Source organism: Pseudorasbora parva, chromosome 16 (genome assembly GCF_024679245.1).
Source record: "Pseudorasbora parva isolate DD20220531a chromosome 16, ASM2467924v1, whole genome shotgun sequence".
Lineage (NCBI taxonomy): Eukaryota > Metazoa > Chordata > Actinopteri > Cypriniformes > Gobionidae > Pseudorasbora > Pseudorasbora parva.
The window spans coordinates 12,194,657-12,215,031 of record NC_090187.1 but is presented as its reverse complement, the minus strand read 5'-3'; the positions used below and the strand labels follow the sequence as shown (position 1 = coordinate 12,215,031).

General features: G+C 37.0%; 1 protein-coding gene across 1 annotated transcript; it reads left to right on the top strand.

Annotated features, from left to right (window-relative positions):
* The first annotated feature begins 326 nt into the window (after window positions 1–326).
* arpp19a (cAMP-regulated phosphoprotein 19a) lies at window positions 327–18,854 on the top strand. Its single transcript, XM_067419646.1, has 3 exons — window positions 327–482; window positions 11,463–11,582; window positions 16,455–18,854. Exons 1-3 carry the CDS (start codon window positions 438–440, stop codon window positions 16,623–16,625), a joined length of 336 nt encoding a protein of 111 aa, XP_067275747.1. The 5' UTR covers window positions 327–437; the 3' UTR covers window positions 16,626–18,854.
* The last annotated feature ends 1,521 nt before the right edge of the window (window positions 18,855–20,375 follow it).

Sequence of the window (20,375 nt, the reverse complement as noted above, 5' to 3'; positions counted from 1 at the left end):
ACAATGTTTTAGGCTACATTAAATGTTGAACACTGTATAAAAATATGAATGTTTGCCTGTAGGCCTAAAAAATATGTAGCCTAAATATAAAATATAGAGCCTACATTTCGGCAGTGCAGGTAAAACGGCCTATCAAAGTTATTTATATTCACATTTCTAAATTTGTAGGATGAAATCTAAAACACCTATTTTATCAGTTTTCATATACAACTATATCACGTGTATTTGTGTTTTTGCCCAGCAAAATATACGTTACGTAATTACTATTCATAAGCCTTCAACTTGCGAACGTCATGTTGCGTGGTTAATATTCATGATCCCGCCTTCAATGCCGTAGGATTGGTACATTCGTGAGCGGGCTACACTATAGTACTCCGCAGATCAGGAGCTCGGATTGTGATTTTTTTAAACATCACAGACCGAATATATCGGACTAAATGGAGGACACAAAGCCAGAGGAAACGAATGTGGAGGAGCAGAAAGTAAGTATATTATTTATATTATTAGATTATGACATCAAACCGTTGTAAGTCTGTCAGAGCTTTTCTGCTAAATAACAGTATTTACAGACTCCATAAGTCCGATTGAATCAAAGAGACATCGAATAAAAGGCGATTTTCGCATACAACCTACTGTAATATCGTTGATAGATGTGATGAATGCTTTATTTTCTGTCTGGTTAGTGTATTTGAGTATTGTTTAAAGCCTGCTGCTCTCCACTGATGTATAAAGGCCTTCTACCACCAAATACCATTATTCTGATTGAACCTTAGAAATGACCTGCAGTATTAAAACACCTGATAGATAAACAGACATGTATATGTTGAAATGCGATACATAATAATACTACAGTTGGTTTGTTTTGTTCTAGATTGGGTTGTGATGGTGTTAGCTAGCGGTTAGCATGTGCAGCTAAGTTAACTGTTGAACAGTAGGCTATTCAATATTAAACTTAATGTGTTTCATAACCTTTATCTTTTCACAGTCTGTGGATGTAACGTTATGCATCAGCTAACGTTAAATGAGATCCGTATGGTTTTTCATAAAGACTTTAGAATGACCAAACAGCACAATCATTTCATTGTAAATAATGAATAACTGTTACATTCTAGAAAGTTCCTAATAAAATAATTTTATGTTGCCCCAAAAATTTGAAAATTGAAATTGAAAAAAGGTTAAACATTTGAGCATATATATTTTTTCTTTGTAGACTTTTATTTATTTAAATTTTGACTCATCATTTGACACTTAAAGGTATAATTCACCCAAAAATAAAAATTCTGTCATAAATGACTCACCCTCATATTGTTCCAAAACCGTAAGACCGTAAGGGTATTTTTAGATGAAATCTAAGAGCTTTCTATCTCTCCACTGACAGCTATGCAACTACCACTTTGTCTCTGACACTTCAAAAAGTTCATAAAGTGATTGTAAAACTAATCCATATGAATTGAGTAGGGCTGGGTATCGATTCAATGTCCCAATTCGATTCGATTTCGACTCACACGCCCTCAAATCGATGCAATATCGATTCTCGATTCGATTTTGGATTTCGATTCGATTTTGGATTCTCGATTAAACTCAAATGAATAGATTTAACACAAATACTAGGTATTTGTAAAAGAACAGTGAACATAAGTGGGTAATTAAAAAGAAATGAAGAGCCACAAACCTGTATATTAAACTTTGTATTTTAGGTAACGTTGCACCCGAGTACATTAAAACAGAATGCATCTCTATATTTCAAAATCCATACAATTGTTCAATTCAATTTTGAGGCAACTTTATTCAAAAAAATTTTTTTATCTGAGCGGTATTTTATGGATGTTTTGATTTATTTATTCTAAAACATAAAAAGGATATTTGATTTTTTTTAGCAATTTTCAGTACATGACAAGCTTTTCTTGCGATTTTGCCGCTCGTCATGTGTGCATTTACTTTCATCCATGAGAAACGCATTCATTATTTTTTTACAGACTATGGTTAATTCCTGAGTAGTTGCCATGGTTAATGGACCAACTATTATTTGAAGAAATCTGTTTATAATATAAGCTATTAGGGTTTGAATTATTGATCCTGCTCTGTATATGGACTATAATTTGAATATGTCTATACTGCTAACGTACGTGCTTAAAGGGTTCACCCAAAAATGAAAATTAGATGTTTATCTGCTTACCCCAGTGCATCCAACATGTAGGTGTGTCTGTTTCTTCAGTAGAACACAAATGAAGATTTTTAACTCCAACCGTTGATGTGTGCCAGTCATATAATGGGATGAATAGACAACAATTCTATGAGAGGAAAACATACAAACAAAAATACATGCTTCTGATCCTCACAACACATTGAATTGTTAAGACTCGAAGCGATCGGTTTCTTTGAGAAACCGAACAGTATTTGTTATTTTTCTACCTCATATCCCGACGAGTCTCATCAAGTTTTCCCATCGGCAGTGACTTCCGTTTGGTGAGGTCAAAAACCGGCGATCCTCATTTGTGCCTGCGCAGATCAATCGAATGAGGATTCTACATGCTATATATCTATGATCGCGCCGGTTTTTGACCTCACCTAACGGAAAACACTTTATTTGAAGTATAGTTTATGTCAGCTGCGTGTGCAAAACGTATGTCAAAAGAGGTGTGTTTTTTGAGCACAATTGAACTCCAGCAGTAGTTCAGGGAAAATATTGTGTGAGCGTGCCACGTGGAACATGGATTCAGTCTTCCGACCTTTTACCATTGTGTCAGTTCTGTTGATTTTGATTGATATGCACGAGTGAGAAAGAGCTAAGACGGTGATCGTTTTGAAGACAGAGAGTGTGCGTGGGGCTCTCTGCTCGTTCTCTGTCACTCAGTTACTCAGTAATCTACATCAATTTATAAATCACAATAACTTATCAATAAGCCTTTATCGGGACAAAACATTTTTTGCCGGCCGCCAAAAAAATTCCAATGTAGGAAAAACCCTGACTGTGTATTGGATCAGTGCATCCCTACTTGTGGCTTCCAGTATAAATTAAACATTTAGATAACAAATAAGAAAAAGAATACTTCTCGTTTAATACATCTGACAATCCCTATGTTTTTCTTATATGAAAGAAATAGTCTTTAAGAAATTAAGAAGTTGGTTACGACACTGTGACTCAATGTTGCTTTAAGAGCATCATTCTGCGCACGGGATGTGCATAAGCAGTTTGTTCCACTCATTATACATTTAAAATAATTACAAATAAATGTGTTAATTTCTTAGGATATAAACCCTATTTCCATAAATATATTTACTTGTTTTTACAACATGTATTTTACAACAATGTGTTACATTTTACCAGATTTAGTGCTACACTTTTATTGTTTTCTTTTGTTTTCACTACATTTTTAGATTTTATACAATTATTGTGCACTCATAATTTTTCTAGAGTAACTTTTACTGCTGAATTATCCACTAATGTAATTAATCCACCATCTAGTTTACAGTAGTATTTGTCATAGATTGTGATTATTTTAATTTGTTGTTATTCTTTATAATGAAGTTGTCTGTATTTATATTCAGAAGTTTTAATATTGGATTAGATCAGTTTGGAAAAATGGTATCGGTGCATCCCCTAATGGCAATAAGGTCATTATGATTAATATAAAAAAGGTGCGACCAACTAGGAAAGTTAATCGTACCTGAGCAACCAGTGGGAAGAATGAGCCCTGCACCCAGAATCCTTTTCCTCTATGCCTGTTAAAAAAACGTACCACATTATAGGGATATCTCATTCTAGCTAATGAAAAGAGCTTTTTTCTTAAGACAAGTAAATCGTAGGGGTGTAAGAAAATATCGATACACGTGAATATCGCGATATTATGTTTGGCGATACTGTATCGATTCTCAAAAACGCTGTATCGATATTTATATATTTATTTATTTACATCCAAGATTCGTGGCTTTGTGTTCGGTTTAAACCACAGACTGTATAACACCCAACCGCTAGATGGCAGTGTTATCTCAGAACGTATAATGGACGCGGAGCCGGAGAAGCGCAAGGTAAAAGTGCGCGCATCACTAGTTTTTACATTAGCAAACCCAGCTCTCAATACGATAGCATTATTCCGCTCCTGCAGTATACAGAGCTGAAGTGTGGACTCATTTTGGCTTCAGCTAAAAAGAAGCCACTAAGGAAATCGACAAGAAACATTTTGTTTGCAAAATAGGTCAAGTTATAATCTAATACTCGGGAAACACATTGAAACAGAGAGCTCGCTTAACATCCTGACGTCACCCGCGCTGCTGAGAAGCATTTCGATAGAATGTACTGCACGTTTTCCTCTCAGTAACAAAATAAACACATGCCAAAGATGACAGCGGTGGCAGGAGAACGAAAGATAATAGCGATGTGGATATGGATGCACCAGCTCTGCAGTTCAGTTCTTGAAATAGCACTTTATACAATAGACTGCTTTATAGAAAACAGCTTTAGGCCCCGATCACACAGAACGCGTTTTTCAGGTTCGAAAACGCGAGGCGCACTGCACTCCCTTTTTTGGTCGGCGTTTCTCATTCAAAAAAGAGCAGTGCGCTTTAATGTTTCTAGGCAACCCCCGAATCACCTGTACTACTGTCAGTCAATTCAATGTAACGGTCAACACAACGGAAGGCCTGCCGCTTCATTCATTCGATTGGACAACAGAAAATAAGCGCGATGATGTTGCACGCTTTTCCGCTCAGAGTTGACTTTTTTCAACTTCATGCGCTCGGAGCGCTCCTTCAAGAACGCGAGGCGCAGCAAGCGGTTTAAACGCGAGGTGCCCAGGGCGCATAAGCAGCGCGCATAACGCTCTCTGCCAAACGAAATCCATTCAAAAAAGGCCTCTCGCTGCAAAAACGCGTTCAGTGTGATCGGGGCTACTGTGTTAAATATAAAACAAACAGTCATTCAGTCATGGAATGGACTGCACTTTCTGTTGTTAAATAGCCACTGCTATACTGTGAACCTTTAAAACATTTACACAAAGAATCCTGCAGTAACTTTACATTTCCCTCAACTTAGATTGCACATTGCATATGATTAGTGATATAAATTATACCGTATTAATTAAATAAAATACTTTGTTTCGTGTTTTAGGCTTATGGTTGTGTTCTTTATTCTTTTAAATTATAAAAAACAAAAACACACAAAAAATAAATATCGCAATATATTGCCTCTCTTACAATATCGCAATATATTGCAATATATCGTATCGTAACCCCTGTATCGTGATACGTATTGTTACGATATTGTTAAAAAAAAATTTTTTTTTTGCGTAAATATTACTTTTTTATACATATTTATATTTGCGACATTTAAATGGTCTGAGGGCATTTTTAATAACTTTTCTAAAGGGCTTTTTTAATCGTATAATGCTTTATCTTTCATTTCAAAAATGTATTATTTGATACATTGAATTTGAATAATTAGGTAGGGATGAGACTAGGGCTGGGCGATAAAACAATAACGATAATTATCACGATATAATTTTCCTCGATAAAACGATAACAACAGTTCGATAAATTCTCGATATAATGCTTACGCGCTATGCATAAAGCTGCGCATGCGCATTGCAGACCGGGCTTCTGGGTGTTGCACGCGCTGTTGTTTACAGTCAGTGACTGACAGGCTTGGAGGATCGGAGAGAAGTTGAGCGATAAAAATGAGAGATAGTGAAGAAAACTCAGAGCCCACGACCAGCTCGGCGGACACAGATATCATTGACAAGTTAGTTCGCTCAACTTCAGTGGTTTGGAGATATTTTGGCGATCCCATCCGACATAAAACAGCGACGTAACGTTACGTGGACTTAGGGCTGGACAATAATTCAATATCAATATATATCGCGATATAATTTTTTTCAATAACGGTGATATGATTTTTAAACACATTTCCGATATTTCGATAAATATATTACAGCATTCCTCACTGACTGACGTTCAGGGCGCAGCCGTCAGAAAGAGCAGAACATGATTGGCTACTTGCGCAATGACGTACACCACAGAAACGCAGTCAGTGCTCAGCAGTAGTAGGCTGATAGATCCAACGCAGCAAGTTTTACTTTTAGCTACAAAAAGAGTTTCCCTGACCGCAACACAAATGTGACTGAACGAACTTCCACAAGTAAGGAGAAAGAAATAGTTGATAAGAGAAGAAAGACTAAAGTTAATTCAGTGGGGTGGAAGTGGTTCGGCGTGTCCCCCGCACTTTTACTGGGTCTCACCGGTCCTAGTCGACCCGCTCCAAGCGGGATTCCAAACGGCGTTATCTGGAGCGAGGGCGGGCAATTTAACAGGGACGCTAAAGACCGCTTTCTCTAACCTCGGTTGATTGCGCGCTTCTTGAGGGCAAGTGTATACATAGAAACCAACGTGAATACATCAAGATTTAATTTCAGAGACAAAAAATTATCTATGCATGACCTGTCATTTTATTCGTATCTAAATATGAGGAGGACGCTCTCACAGAAAGTCCAAAAGCGGATTCGTAGAACTAACGTTACTGCCGCGCTGGAGCTGCAGCTGAAGGAAAACAATCGTTATGAGCTGAAAGGTGACGACGACAGTCAGACGATTGCGACAATATATGAAAGCAATGAAGGAGCATCATGAGCAACAAAACTGTTTTCAACACTGATAATAATAAATGTTTGTTGAGCATCAAATCCTAATATGAGAATGATGAGTGACACTGAAGACTGGAGTAATGATGATAAATTCAGCTTTGATCACAGAAATAAATGACACTTTACTATATATTCACGTAGTGAACAGATGATGTAGATCAGAATAATATTTCACTGTATTACGTTGTTTACTGCATTTTTAATTAAATTAATGCAGTATTAAATATATGCTATAATTTTGCATAAATGGAAAATAGAGCGCTATATGAATTGTTCTTCACTGAAATTTAAAACTTATTCCTTATTGAGAAAATGCTCAATAAACTGCGTCTGCGGCATAGGAGCACTGTACACTGTGAAGCAGATCCACCATCTGAAGCAGATCCATCCGCTATATTCTGAGTCAGGCTGAATCCTGGCTGAAGCACTTTTGTTTCATCTATATTAAGAATAATATAATCAGCCTATGTTATAGTTTAAACTTAAAGATATTAATATTAATAAAGTGAGAGTCTTATGTTTATTTGATGTTGATTTCACATTTCTTTTTCATATAAAGGCTAAATACAAATTAAAGGTGAACATTAATTTATTTGTACTGGTTTTATTTCTAAAATATTATATAGTTTTATAGGAGGACTATTCATTGACTTGGCCAATACATTTTTCAGAAGTTTGTAGGTACAGACATCCTATGTGGCAGTTCTTAGTAGTTTTTTCTAAAGCTTTTATATAGTTCATATCGATATCGGAATTATATCGTATCGACCGAAATTAAGAAAAATATCGTGATATGAATTTTGGCCATATCGTCCAGCCCTACGTGGACTGCATGCTTATGAAAGGTTCACGTTCACCACACGGAATTGAATTATTAAATGATCGTGCTTCTTCTAAGTTCTTTCATATAACATTGAGCCCAACACAGAGGTAAATCTACAGTAACTACATTCACACACAGCCTAGGCTTAACGTTACCTTGTTAGTTGTGGTGGGTGACTTACAACAAGCTAACGCTACCAAACTATAATCACTAAAACATCGGACTTGTACATGATCGCTATCATAATTGTTTGTCTTTGGTGATGTATTAATGACTCAGCATCGCCTGCATCAAAAGAGAAATAATTCCATCCGATGTTTAAAATGAATAAAATAGTCTAGACAGCCCTTACTGGAGATCCGAAATACTGAACTTTGCTCTCTCCCTCCTCTCGCGACCAGCCCACTGTCGGTGAGGTGTGTGTGTGTCGTCGAAATGCGCGCGCGCGCGTGCGTGTGTGTGTGTGTGTGTGTGTGTCGGTGAGAGAGAGAGATGCACAGTGGACCATTTTTTTTTGCCCATTTGCGTTTTTAGTGTTTTACTTACACAATAAGTAATGATATTATTGATATACAGTGTACAGTAAAAAATGCTGACCACAATTAAGATTTTAATAAATAAATCTACCTTAGTTTTAATAAATTGTTCACCTGTTTGGGAAGCGTTTGTCATGTTTTGACAATAAAGGATAGTTTAAAACCACAGTTAGCTGTCTGTTTTCTACATATTTCACTCAGGAGCAAAAATATGCCTTTAAACTTTAATGAAATAAAGATTTGACATTTATCGTGATATTTATCGATATCGACTCATACGGAAAATGATATCGTGATATTTTTTTTGGTCCATATCGCCCAGCCCTAGATGAGACACGATTTTCAAATATTCAATTAGTTGATTTAATGATAGAATATTGAACAGGTTGTGCGATTATCGTCCTGTATATACCTGTAACTTACATTGCCGGTATATGTTTTCGGTGCTGATTTGATGATGCGTTCATTTTAGGCTTCTCTTTTTCATATTTTAGACATTAATTAATTAAATGAAACCATGAGATGTGATGTACTGGTGGAAACAACACGAGACCACGCGACTGTCAAGACGGGCTTGCGCTGCGTTCCTTCAGCGCAGCTGCAAGAGTTTTGGCCTTTTTACACCTGCTCACTTCATTCGTTTTCTCTGATCAGATATCTATTTGATTGCGAAAAGATCAGGAGTAAATGCCTTTCTAAATTCTTTTGAGACGGATTATCCGACCACTAATACAAATCAATTCTATCGTGGTGTTTTAGCATGAGCTGATGATGAATAAATGCAGCTCAAATCTGTAGCTTTCGCTCTGTTAAATGTGCATATAGCACGGGAATTGAAGATCAGATTTATATTTATTTGAGGCAAAATATGTTTTTTTTTTGTTTTTGTAGATTGTAGACCTAGGACGTTTCGTTTGCGAGCGCCAGTGCGAGCAGCATCAGCCTATGCCTCAAATGGTCAAAAATGCCTTTTTACTGTGGTGGTGTTTAGTAAACATAAATTGTGCTATAATTGAAGTGTTTTATATCTATTGACTTTATGCAAGACAAATTAAGTGTTGATTTGAGAGACTAAATTGATAAAACATGAGATTAACTCACTGTCGTACGAGGACCGCTTGCTCAGCAATTTAAAAAAACAAAAATTTGAATTTAACAAACAAAAAATGCTCCAAAACATTTTTCTAAATGAATTTAAAGAAACGAAACAAATTATAACTAATTTAACATTAAAAACAAAACTGACCTATTTTAGTGGCTGTAACAGTGTGAATAATCGGATGGGAGGATAAAAAGAAAAAAAAGCGTGAACACACTAAATCCTCAACACTATCATCATCCCTTACGTTATTGAACTATGACATTGTAATCCTCTAAACGACCTCTGAACAAGTGCGCACCCGAGTGTTGCTCTCACACACTGCACACTTGCGTGGCATACACCGGTTATGGTAACTTGCGATGTCAAATAACATCAAATAATGTTTCAGCATGTTACAATAATTATATGGCTTGAGTAAATATAGCCTATTCCCTACACTGTAAAAAAATTGTGTTGGTTTTTGTTGGTTTAACTTAAAAAAGTAAGTAACCTGGTTGCCTTAATTTTGAGTTTATTGAAATTAAAAATTTGAGTTGATACAATGAAGGAAATTTGTTTAATAAATAGAAACTCAAAATAGTATTGTATCTGAACCACATAAACAAATTGATAAATCATGAAAATAGCATTTGGCATGTTTCACTGCGCCATCAGAAATAACACACACACAATTACCCAATATGCTTACAAAGTCTTTTAATAATATTTTAATAAAGGTTGTCGAATCTCAAAAAATGTCATTGTATTAACTCAAATTTTTAATTTCAATGAAATTAATTTTAAGGCAACCAGGTCACTTTTTTTCTAAATAATTTTTTACAGTGTAATGAATTAAACAGTTTGTTATTATACCGAATGAGAGTGTGAATGGTCTCTCTCTCTCTCTCTCTCTCTCTCTCTCTCTCTCTCTCTCTCTCTCTCTCTCTCTCTCTCTCTCTCTCTCTCTCTCTCTCTCTCTCTCTCTCTCTCTCTCTCTCTCTCTCTCTCTCTCTCTCTCTCTCTCTCTCTCTCTCTCTCTCTCTCTCTCTGTGTGTTTATGTGTGTAGACTATACATTAGTGCATGCGGGCCTACTATTAGGGTGTTACTAATTAAATCACTTAAACTGAAAAATTAGAACTGCATTAGGGCTGCACACAGCTTATCGATAAAATCCATAATCAATGATGAAATTATTGACAACAAATTCGGTTAGCCATTAGTTCGGTCAGCCATTCGTTCAGCCAGTCAACTTCGTTCAACTGCATTAAAGCAGTTACAGTAGTTACCTATTTCTAATAGACAAAACGCAAATGGAAAATAGCAGAGGACACAGAGTGAACTACTACAGGAAAGCTGCTAGATCAACGTTGTCTGAAACATGAGAATCAGGGTGGGAAATTAGCACCAGCCAATGGCAGGTACTTTTTCATAGTGGCCGGTGACTTTGCCTTGTATACCAGACACGGTGGCAGGTAGATTGTAAAACATTTTTATTGATTACTACTACTTTAAACATTCCTCGTAATGAATAAGACGGGTTTGAGAATTCATATTTATTAGCTCTTCAAACAAAAGAAAGTATTACCTGTCGGGCCCCTGACACGTGTGCAGTTTAAAGCTTTTGATATGCGTTTTCCTCACGTATAACTTGCATTTTATGGTTGTATGTATTTTATCTCTAAATGTTAGAAAGTTCTGAGAGTATTTCCATTTAGCATATTCTGACAACAAGTGAGTCTTGTTAAACTTCACAGAGCTAAACGAACATGCGCGTCAAACAGACGGAGCGCAGTAGAACGGGAGCGCAATATTTCTGACTAAAATACACATTTCGCTAAAATGTTTTGTTAGAAATTAATTTTGGAATTTCTACATGTAACACAAATAATCATTTATAAGAGCAGTAACAGTAAATGCACTATTGTTGTAATAGCCCATTAATTTGATATAATGACTATGTTCAGACAGGTGAATAAATGTTTTCTTCATATTCCGTACAAGTCTACAGTTTTTGTTTATCATTTTTCATTTATTTGTTTCAATTTCTGCTTTAAAATAAAAAGCCAATCACAGACATATTTGATGAGCCAGTCAGAGGTGTTTACGATTACGGCTCAATAGCGTTCAAAGTGTCACATTTTTTTAAATGTCAGTACCGATTTGGTATTGCGGTCTGTACTTTTGACAACACTAGCTTATAATGTACAGCATAGCCTACATGGATGCACTCACTATATTTGTTTTTATTGTGATTTATAAATTGCTGAAAAGGCACTTGTGATCCACATTGACGTTACACCTTTTGTGAGTCATACATTTTCTTTAAATGGTCCCAGTATGACCTAAATATGGGATTGATGTGTGTTTTGATGTGTGTTTTCTCAGGATGAGGAGAATAAGTTTTGTCCAGAAAAAATGGAGGAAGCCAAACTGAAGGCCAAATACCCTCACCTCGGTAATAAACCCGGAGGATCCGATCTGCTCAGAAAAAGACTGCAGAAGGGGGTGAGATTCACTGGTTCACTGACAGTAGCACATCACAGCATCATGTGACTGCGTCATGAGCTACAGATAGCATGAGAACTGTTACGAATAGGAGTTCTGGTCAAGGACATACTCTACCAGTCAAAAGTTGGAATAGGTGGAATAATTATGATTTTTTTTAATGCTCACCAAGGCTGCATTTAACGAATCAAAATAAAGTAATGATACAGTAAAAATACAAAAAGTATTACCAGTATTAAAATTTAAAAGAACTTCTTTCTATTTTAAAATAATTTATAATATAAGTAGTGCTGTCAAAATTAGTGTGTTAACACATGCAATTTATGTTTTAAGTTTAACACGTTAAATATATTTACCAAAAAAATGCAGCATCCATTTTTTCTGTCATCTTTGGAGTAGCGATACATCATTCAAATATGTTCATTCTAATATGCTAAAAAAAGTGTCAATTATTATTGATGCTTAATTATTAATAGCGGTTTTTATTACCAAATTTGTAAGCTTAATATTTTTCTGTGGAAAATGTGATGCATTTTTTTCAGGATTCTTTGATGAATAGAACATTTATTTGAAATAGAAATCTTTTGTAAAATGTTTTACTCACTTTTGGTCACTTTGTGTCGTTGCTGAATAAAATAATTAATTTCATAAAAAATAGACAACAACAAAACTTACCCTAAACTCTTTGAATGTATATAAACTCTTTGATAATAATAATAATACATGTTTCTTAAGGGGGTCATATAATAGTACATGCACTTTTTCAAGCTGATTGTATGGAAATGTGTGTTGGCAGTGCCTGTACACAACCATCCTATAATGATATAAATCCATCGAGTGTTTTTTTTCTTAAATCTCCTCATATGTTTTCCCCTGTCTCAAATCGAGCCGTTCGACGTCATGCGGTTGGACGCCCCTCCCACGATTGTTGATTGTCAAGCAGCATTTCACCTCAGACCCCGCCCTGAGCAAGCTCTGACATTGTGGATATGCTGGAGCAGAATGGCGTCTAAGCGATTGTAATGTTCTGTTCTTGGGTGTGATAATAAACACAGCAGTCTTTCTGATGTTCCTAAATCCGAACCGCTGAAGACGCAGTGGCTGAGTTTTGTTTTCGTCAATGCTGTTGTTTGCGTGAACCGCAAAGCATTTCTCGCCAGACTGCTTTATAACTGAGGGTCAGTATAAAGCAGGTTTGGCTAAGAAGCTGCTCCCGAATAAAGGATTCAGATCTGTATCAGCTGTTTGTGTTCTCGACATTGTTAAATGACGCATTATTGTAGCTTGAAAATACATTAATATAGTGCGCGAGCACAAATCTCTCTCTTCTTGCGCGCGGAATGTAATGTGCCGTGCGCGAATCTCCCTGCTCGCGTGCGAGAACTGTGCGTGCGCTCTCAGATACGCTGCTCTTGTAAGAATTGTCTCCGCACTCACTCAGAGAATATGCCTGCACTTAAAACGTGTCCAGTGCGATCGCGAATCTCTCCTCTTTGCTTAAACTAAGCCTGTATGTCCACAGACTGTGTTCCGTGCGTTCACAAGAAGAGAAATACTCTTCTTTACAGTTTCGTTCTGTTTGCTCTTGGCATAAATGCCGTTGAAACGGCAACAACCAATCAGAAATAGGCTTCAACGACTGACCAATGAAAACGCGACATCGTACATGGAATCTTATATTAAACCGCACATGGAATCAGAATCAATTGAGTTCAATGACTTCAATAAAGATGAGTCGAGATGGATCCGCCGAATCGACGGTATTTTTGTTTTTATGTAAAATATGTAAAATATATGTCAGAAATGTCTGGGAAGAGGGCGATTGGATTATTTTACATATTAACCTAGACTGTCTACTCTAGCCCATCTGCACAGACACATTGTTCACACTACAGGTGCCATGCCCATGGATTTAAATGCAGATTCCAAAAGGCAAAAATAATTAAAATCTGAACAAAATGCCCCCTAATAGATATAATATAATAATATAAATGTAATAATAGATAAGGGGGCAAAATGCCCCAGTAAAATGTATGCTAAATCTAACTGCATCAAACACAAATGCAACAGATTAAAACTAATAAAAAATACTGACTACTAAATTAATGAAATCCATTTTGTTGGGAAAATGTTTATGAATTAAGTTACCTTTCACCGCAAAAGTTGGCATAAATTTGTAAATAATCCACGGGCAGTGGTGGAACTATCCATGGGGTGGCCAAGGCTGCTTTATTGAATATATTGGTTTTCATTGTTTTGACTGATGTAACATTAAATATGTAACAATAAATAAGCACCCACAACAGTAGATAGTAGTGAAATTTCACAATTCTCAGCCTAATAATATAAATGTAAATGCATGTTAAAACTAGCTACTAAAGATTTTTTTTTTTTTTGTCGTTTGATTAACATGATAGACTGAATGATGTAGGCTATATGCTGTTGCGGTCACTTTAAGACCAAATGCACAATATTGTGTCTAATACCAGACAAGCATTTTATTTGCAACTCTAGGCTAAGTGCATGTGGACTGTAGTGTTAAAACATTTGGGGATTTTTTTTTCTTTCTATTCTAATGCATTTAAGAAACTTTGAGAGAAGGGCATGATTGAGAGCAAGATGTGAATTAATGTGCAATTCCTGTTTTTCCAGAAATAGGTCTAATAACTTCTACTTATCTGTTTAGTAGATTTTGAGCAAATGGTTTGATAATGTTTAAAATTATTTAGACACAGTGGACAGGCAGCCTTAAAACACAATAATGCAATCAGCCAATAAAACGAATAAAGAACTCTATATGCTGGGTATTAGTGGTCTGGTAGTATTGTTCATTTGATACCTCATTGTTTGATTTATTAGTGCTAGTGCTGGCTTCTGCTGACAATCCAGCAGTAGTGGGTACAGGAAAAGACTGCAATGTATTACGACGAGTCATCAGCAAGTCGATCAATCCACCACTAAATATCATGAAAATAAATAAATTAAACATATAATCAGTGTTAGGTAGTACTATTTATTACTAAAAGCGGTTCAATAACAACCAATAAGATTCCATGTACGATGTCACGTTTTCATTGGTCAGTCGTTGAAGCCTCTTTCTGATTGGTTGTTGCCGTTTCGACAGTGTTTATGCCCAGAGCAAAGAGAAGAAACCGTAAAAAAGAGTATTTCTCTTCTTGCGAGCGCACGGAACACAGTCTGTGCACATACAGGCTTAGTTTAAGCGAAGAGGAGAGATTCGCGATCCCACTGGACACGTTTTAAGTGCAGGCATATTCTCTGAGTGAGCGCGGAGACAATTCTTACAAGAGCAGCGTATCTGAGAGCGCACGCACAGTTCTCGCACGCGAGCAGGGAGATTCGTGCTCGGCACATTACAGCAGAGAGAGATTTGCGCTCGAGCATTATATTCCGCACGCGAGCAGAGAGAGATTTGCGCTCGCGGAATATATTAATGTACTTTCGCGCTATAATAATGCGCTCTCGACATTTGACACGGAAATAACGCCATAGAAGTGACTGTAGTTTGAAATGCTTCACGATTAGGGATGGCGAAAACTAAACATTTTCTTGACCGACCACCGAGCCTCATTAGCCGGTTGAAACCGGTTAACCGATTAGTTTAAAATATGCTGCGCTATTTAAAATAACAGCCGCGAGCCGTGCTCCCGCTCTCACACACACACTGTCCCGGGCGGCGCCACCTCCCTTCCACTCACGTCACTTCATTAAAATCCCCTACAACGCGAAACATGAGTCCCGCAAACACGGCGCCGAGGAGCTTGTTTTTAATCGGAGGACAAATGGCTCCTTAGTTTTGAAATGGTTTGGGTACAGGGTGATCGCGTTAAAAATAAAGGCATTTGTCTAGTGTGAGAAGCTCATTTGAAACACTGCCGCGGCTCATTTAAGAAAATGACAGCTCCGAAGAGATGCCGCTTAAGTTCGAGGTAGTGCTAACAATAGTAAAGAAAGATGATGATCAACACCTTATGTGTTACTACTGAAATGTAGATGTAATATATTTCCAAATGTAAGCCCATCTTATGCGGAAGGCACTGTCGTCTGCCCTGGCTCTAACCTCGAGTGTTTTAGCCTGTTTACTTTTTGCAAACCTTGATTCGTAGAATTATGTGCAATCCCGCGCGAAATTCAGACCGATCATGTCATGAGGAAAAGTCCAGCAGAACGCACGTTCGCTGTGCTCAGTGGTTAGCCGAGCTGAGTGAGAATATGCGGGCACATGTCAACTCGCTGTCGGTCGGAGAGGAGAGCGCAGCTGGGATCGATACAGTGGGAAACTGAGTAGGCTATCGTATCTTTTCAGATATTTCAGTATCGATATTTTTGACAACACTAGTTGTACTGTGCTGACCCAGGCTTTTTAAAAGTGAAATAAATCCACACTTCAGAGCGCCGCTTACCGTGCTCCATGGCTAAAAGAACAAGCAGGTACGGCAAGCGCTTCCGGAAATCAGGTGGCCTCCTTGGAAACCAAAACTTGCGCGTTTGGAACCGATGGTCGGAATCAAAAACAGATTTTCTAAACGATTCCAATGGCATAGTTATTTTTAAAATGGTTCCAGGTTAGAACCGGTTCTCGATGCCCAACCCTATTTCTCAGTCTAGAAATCACCAAATTCAAAAATAATTCCACATTTCGACTACATTAATGACCCAGTTTAAATACAGATTCATCTTCCCAGCGCTGAAGTACCCCTTTAACCATTGTTTCAATTCCATTCACTGGCATGAATATGTTTATGTATATTTTATTTTCAGTGTAACAACATCTTGGAACAGAATTCAAACATTTACCATTCCATAATTCACTCATGCAAAAAAATAATCTTCGACCTCTTTCTTTCCTAGCCAAAGTACTTTGACTCAGGTGACTACAACATGGCGAAGGCCAAGATCAAGAACAAGCAGCTTCCAGCGGCACAGACGGAGAAGGCCGAGATCACCGGAGACCACATCCCCACCCCTCAGGACCTGCCACAGAGGAAACCCTCTCTGGTGGCCAGCAAACTGGCGGGCTGATACCTGCTGCTGGCCTTCACTCCACACTCCCACTTCCTGTCTCTTCATCCACATTTATCTCTGACCCTGCATTCCTGCCCTCGTCCTCTTTCGTTTCCTGTCTTATCTGAAAATACACTGAATATTCAAGGTTTGCAGATGTTACAGAGCTGTAATGCCGCACTGTGAGATGGGTTGGGTCGTGGCTCCAAAGGTGGTGAATTTCTCAAAGGTCCTCTGATATTTTAAATGTCGTAGTATGTAGTTGAATGTGTACATATTTGCTAGTGAGTGAGGGCAAACAGCATTTTAGAAGATGTTTTGCATTTAATTCTAACCATTCCTGTATTACCCACTGCTTGGAGCAGAAGTCTTCAACCCTGGTCCCGGGGACACACGGTCCTGCAAAGTTTATATCCAGCTTCTTTAGCACAATTGAATTTCACACCAATGTGATTTTTAATTGATTCTGAAGAGCTTGATTACTGGTCCCTGTGTGTTTGATTAGGGTTGGATCTGCAGGCGTAGGGTTGAAGACCTCTGGCTTGGAGGACTACAGTTCACCAAAAAATGAAAATTCTGTCATTATTTACACAATTCATATCGATGTATTTCCTCTTTTCAAATGGAAGATGTTTAGTGGAATGTCCAAGCTGCTATTTTTTCAAACAAAGTAGGTCTGGGCTATAGAGCTTCAGGGATTTCAAAAAGTTACAGCAAATATACCTCATGACTTGTATCTTTGAAACCATACAATAACTCAGAAATTATATGTTTTGTTACAATCAGTCATGAGAAATGCAGCAATCATTAGCATTAAGCACCATAAAAAAAACTAGTGTCTGGCAATCGATTGATCGCATTTATCGCATCCCAAATTAAAGTTTGTTTACATAATGTGTAACTGTGTATAATTATGTATATGTTAATACACACATGAATGTATACATTTGAGAATTGTTATATATAAATATTTTATATATATAAATATTAAAAAAAACGGATCCAAAGTACGCACATCAACGGCAAAAAAATGTTTGCTCAAAATGGATGCTCAATGAGAAAAAGCAGGAAAAAGTCGTCACACCACGGCTCCAAAACATGTAAAAAAAATTACATAATACATGCTTGAAACGTTACCACCTGTGTAGGAGTCTAGCATAAGTGTTTTTATCAACTTTTTTATTTATGTATGAGATTATATATATATATATATTTGTGTGTGTGTGTATATTTATACTTACATAATAATTATACACAGTACACACACATTACTTAAACACAAACTTTTATTTTGGATGCGATTAATCGATTGCCCAGCACTAAAAAACAAAAACTTTAAAAAAAATCAAACAAACATAAAACCATGTCTAAATCTGCATGAATGAGATTTTTGCATAAGACTTTATATAAGGTCCCATTAGATAGCATTAATTAATAATTGTATATTTTTGTTCTAGTATTTATGAATCTTACATTTAGTTAAATACTACTGTTCATTGTTAGTTCAAGATTACAAGATGCTATTTTTTTATTGTTAGTTCATGTTTAACTAATGTAGTTAGCTAATGTGAACAAATGGAACCTTATTGTAAAATGTTACTTTTTTAAATATTTTTTTTTTAACGAATTACAATTTATGACTAGAAGACTGAAGATAAAATAAGTCACGTGGAGTTAGAATGACAGAAAGGTGAGTAAATGATATCAGAATTTTCATTTCAGAGTGAACTTTTCCATTAATTATGGAGTTAAGTGCTTGAATCAATGAATTGAAAGTAATCTCTAATAATGTGGTTGATCTGCACCCCATTTCTTTGATGAGAATGCGTGTTTGTTTTTGTCATGCTTCAGCTTTAAGTGGAGGACACTCGGTTAGTCATGTTTGATAGCATGTAATGCAGATCTCTGAGGCCGCTGTCATCTTGCCTTGTATTATAGAGCTTAAAGCCTTATAATGATGTAGTGCCAACACACAGATTGGCAAGCAGTTCTAGAACGCCACGTCCATAAATCATTTGTGTCTGGTTGTAGACACCAGGCAGTGAGGATACTTCTCCACCTTCTGATGTGTAATAAACTCCATGAGATCTCCTGTACATTGTCTTCTATGCAGATGAGGGAGACAGCTGCCTGTCGGCTCCTCACACCACATCGTCGCACTACAGTAAATTGTCCACGGTTTGCATGAGCATAAACTGTGGCCGCTTTTGAGCCATTTTGACTTGTAAATAAAATAGTTTTGCAATCCTTCTGTGGTTTTGAGTCTATTTGTTTTTATCAGCAAAAGATCTGTTCTGATAGAAAACAAGTGCTTTCAATTACAAATATGGTCCCATTATTTAACTAGTAGGGATGGGGAAAAGAAGCCTCATTAAGCTCCGAGGATTTCCCCTGACTGTCCCGGGAAAAGATTCGAAGCGCGGGCGCCGCGACTCGCGAGTGTCAAGAATAGCGCCATCTGGTGCTTTTTTTAAATAAAGCAGCCAGAAACCTGTGGAAGAAGCTCAATCAGATGAAGCAACCACAACACACTAGTGATGTTAACAGTGACACCAAAGCTCCGAAGCATGTGTCAAAAAAATGAAACTATTTTCTGTGAAGCTTTGTATCGATGCTTGATTCGTTCTATCAAAACCACGTGACCAATGACGTCCGAAGCTTCGTTTCACAAACACCCACGTGACTGATTCAGAAAGGTTTAAAATGCGCGACACAGGGCGTGCCTGTGAGGTGTATTGCGTTGCATTGAGCGGGTTTTTTGTATTGCGCGAGTTTGTTATGGACCCTGTTGTTCTGAAATGTGGGAACACTTTCATTTGATTTCGCCCAATAAAGTTGATCATTTATTTGGCTTTTGTTCTGCCGCATATATTTATCTATTTATTTATTTAATCCGCACTAGCCTATGACTTCATACATTAGAGACAAGTATAGGCTTATCCTTCTATAATCATGTGAAAGTGTGTGTTTTTCCTTGTGTGCATGCATTTATTTAGCATACTTCCTTTGTTCGTGAGTTTTATTTGTTTACAAACAGGAAAAATGTTCACATTCACAATACAAAATCATATCTTTATTGGTTTAAGTTACTAGGAGTATGCAATGGAACAGATTGTGTCATATAATGTCATATATAATATATTGATTAATTTATTAATCAATCCATTAATTCACTTTTTGCTTCTAGATAATGCGTCGGTTGCAAAACATTTAACGACACAGCGCTTTCCCTCACTTTCACCAGCAGAGGTCCTCGTTGAGCTCTGACTTGAAAAGCTTCGAGTAATGAACCTTTTTCTGATACAACTGTGCTGAAAGCTTCACTTCGCCATCACTAGAACACACTCCGTCGTTTCAATGTTATGTGTACAAATAAAAGCTTTAAATTAGTGTGTTTAATTTGTCCTTTAAATAGGCTACATTTAGTTAAGTGTGACAATAAAATAAAATATGATTCGATAAGATCTTTAGGCCCCCTCACACACACATGTGACAATATGACACTGTGACAGGATCATTAAATGTGCTTTATGACACTTGGCACTGATAGTGCTTGTGTAACTGTATGAATGTAAAAGCTGCTAATTCATTATTTTGACATGACGCAATGCGCATGCGTGGTCACAACTGCTCTGGTAAAACCTTTTACAGGTAAAACCAAAACCCCTATGGGTAAAACTGTGGTTGGGGTAAAACTCGTAGTTCCGCGAGTGTCAAGATCAGCGCCATCTGATGCTTTTTTTTGTTTGTTAATAAAGCAGTCAGAAA

Bases quoted from the DNA above. Each gene is read 5' to 3' on its own strand.
- arpp19a (XM_067419646.1), top strand. From the start codon at position 438: ATGGAGGACACAAAGCCAGAGGAAACGAATGTGGAGGAGCAGAAA. The intron at 483-11,462 runs GTAAGTATATTA...GTGTTTTCTCAG, and splicing joins CGAATGTGGAGGAGCAGAAA to GATGAGGAGAATAAGTTTTG. The intron at 11,583-16,454 runs GTGAGATTCACT...TTTCTTTCCTAG, and splicing joins GAAAAAGACTGCAGAAGGGG to CCAAAGTACTTTGACTCAGG.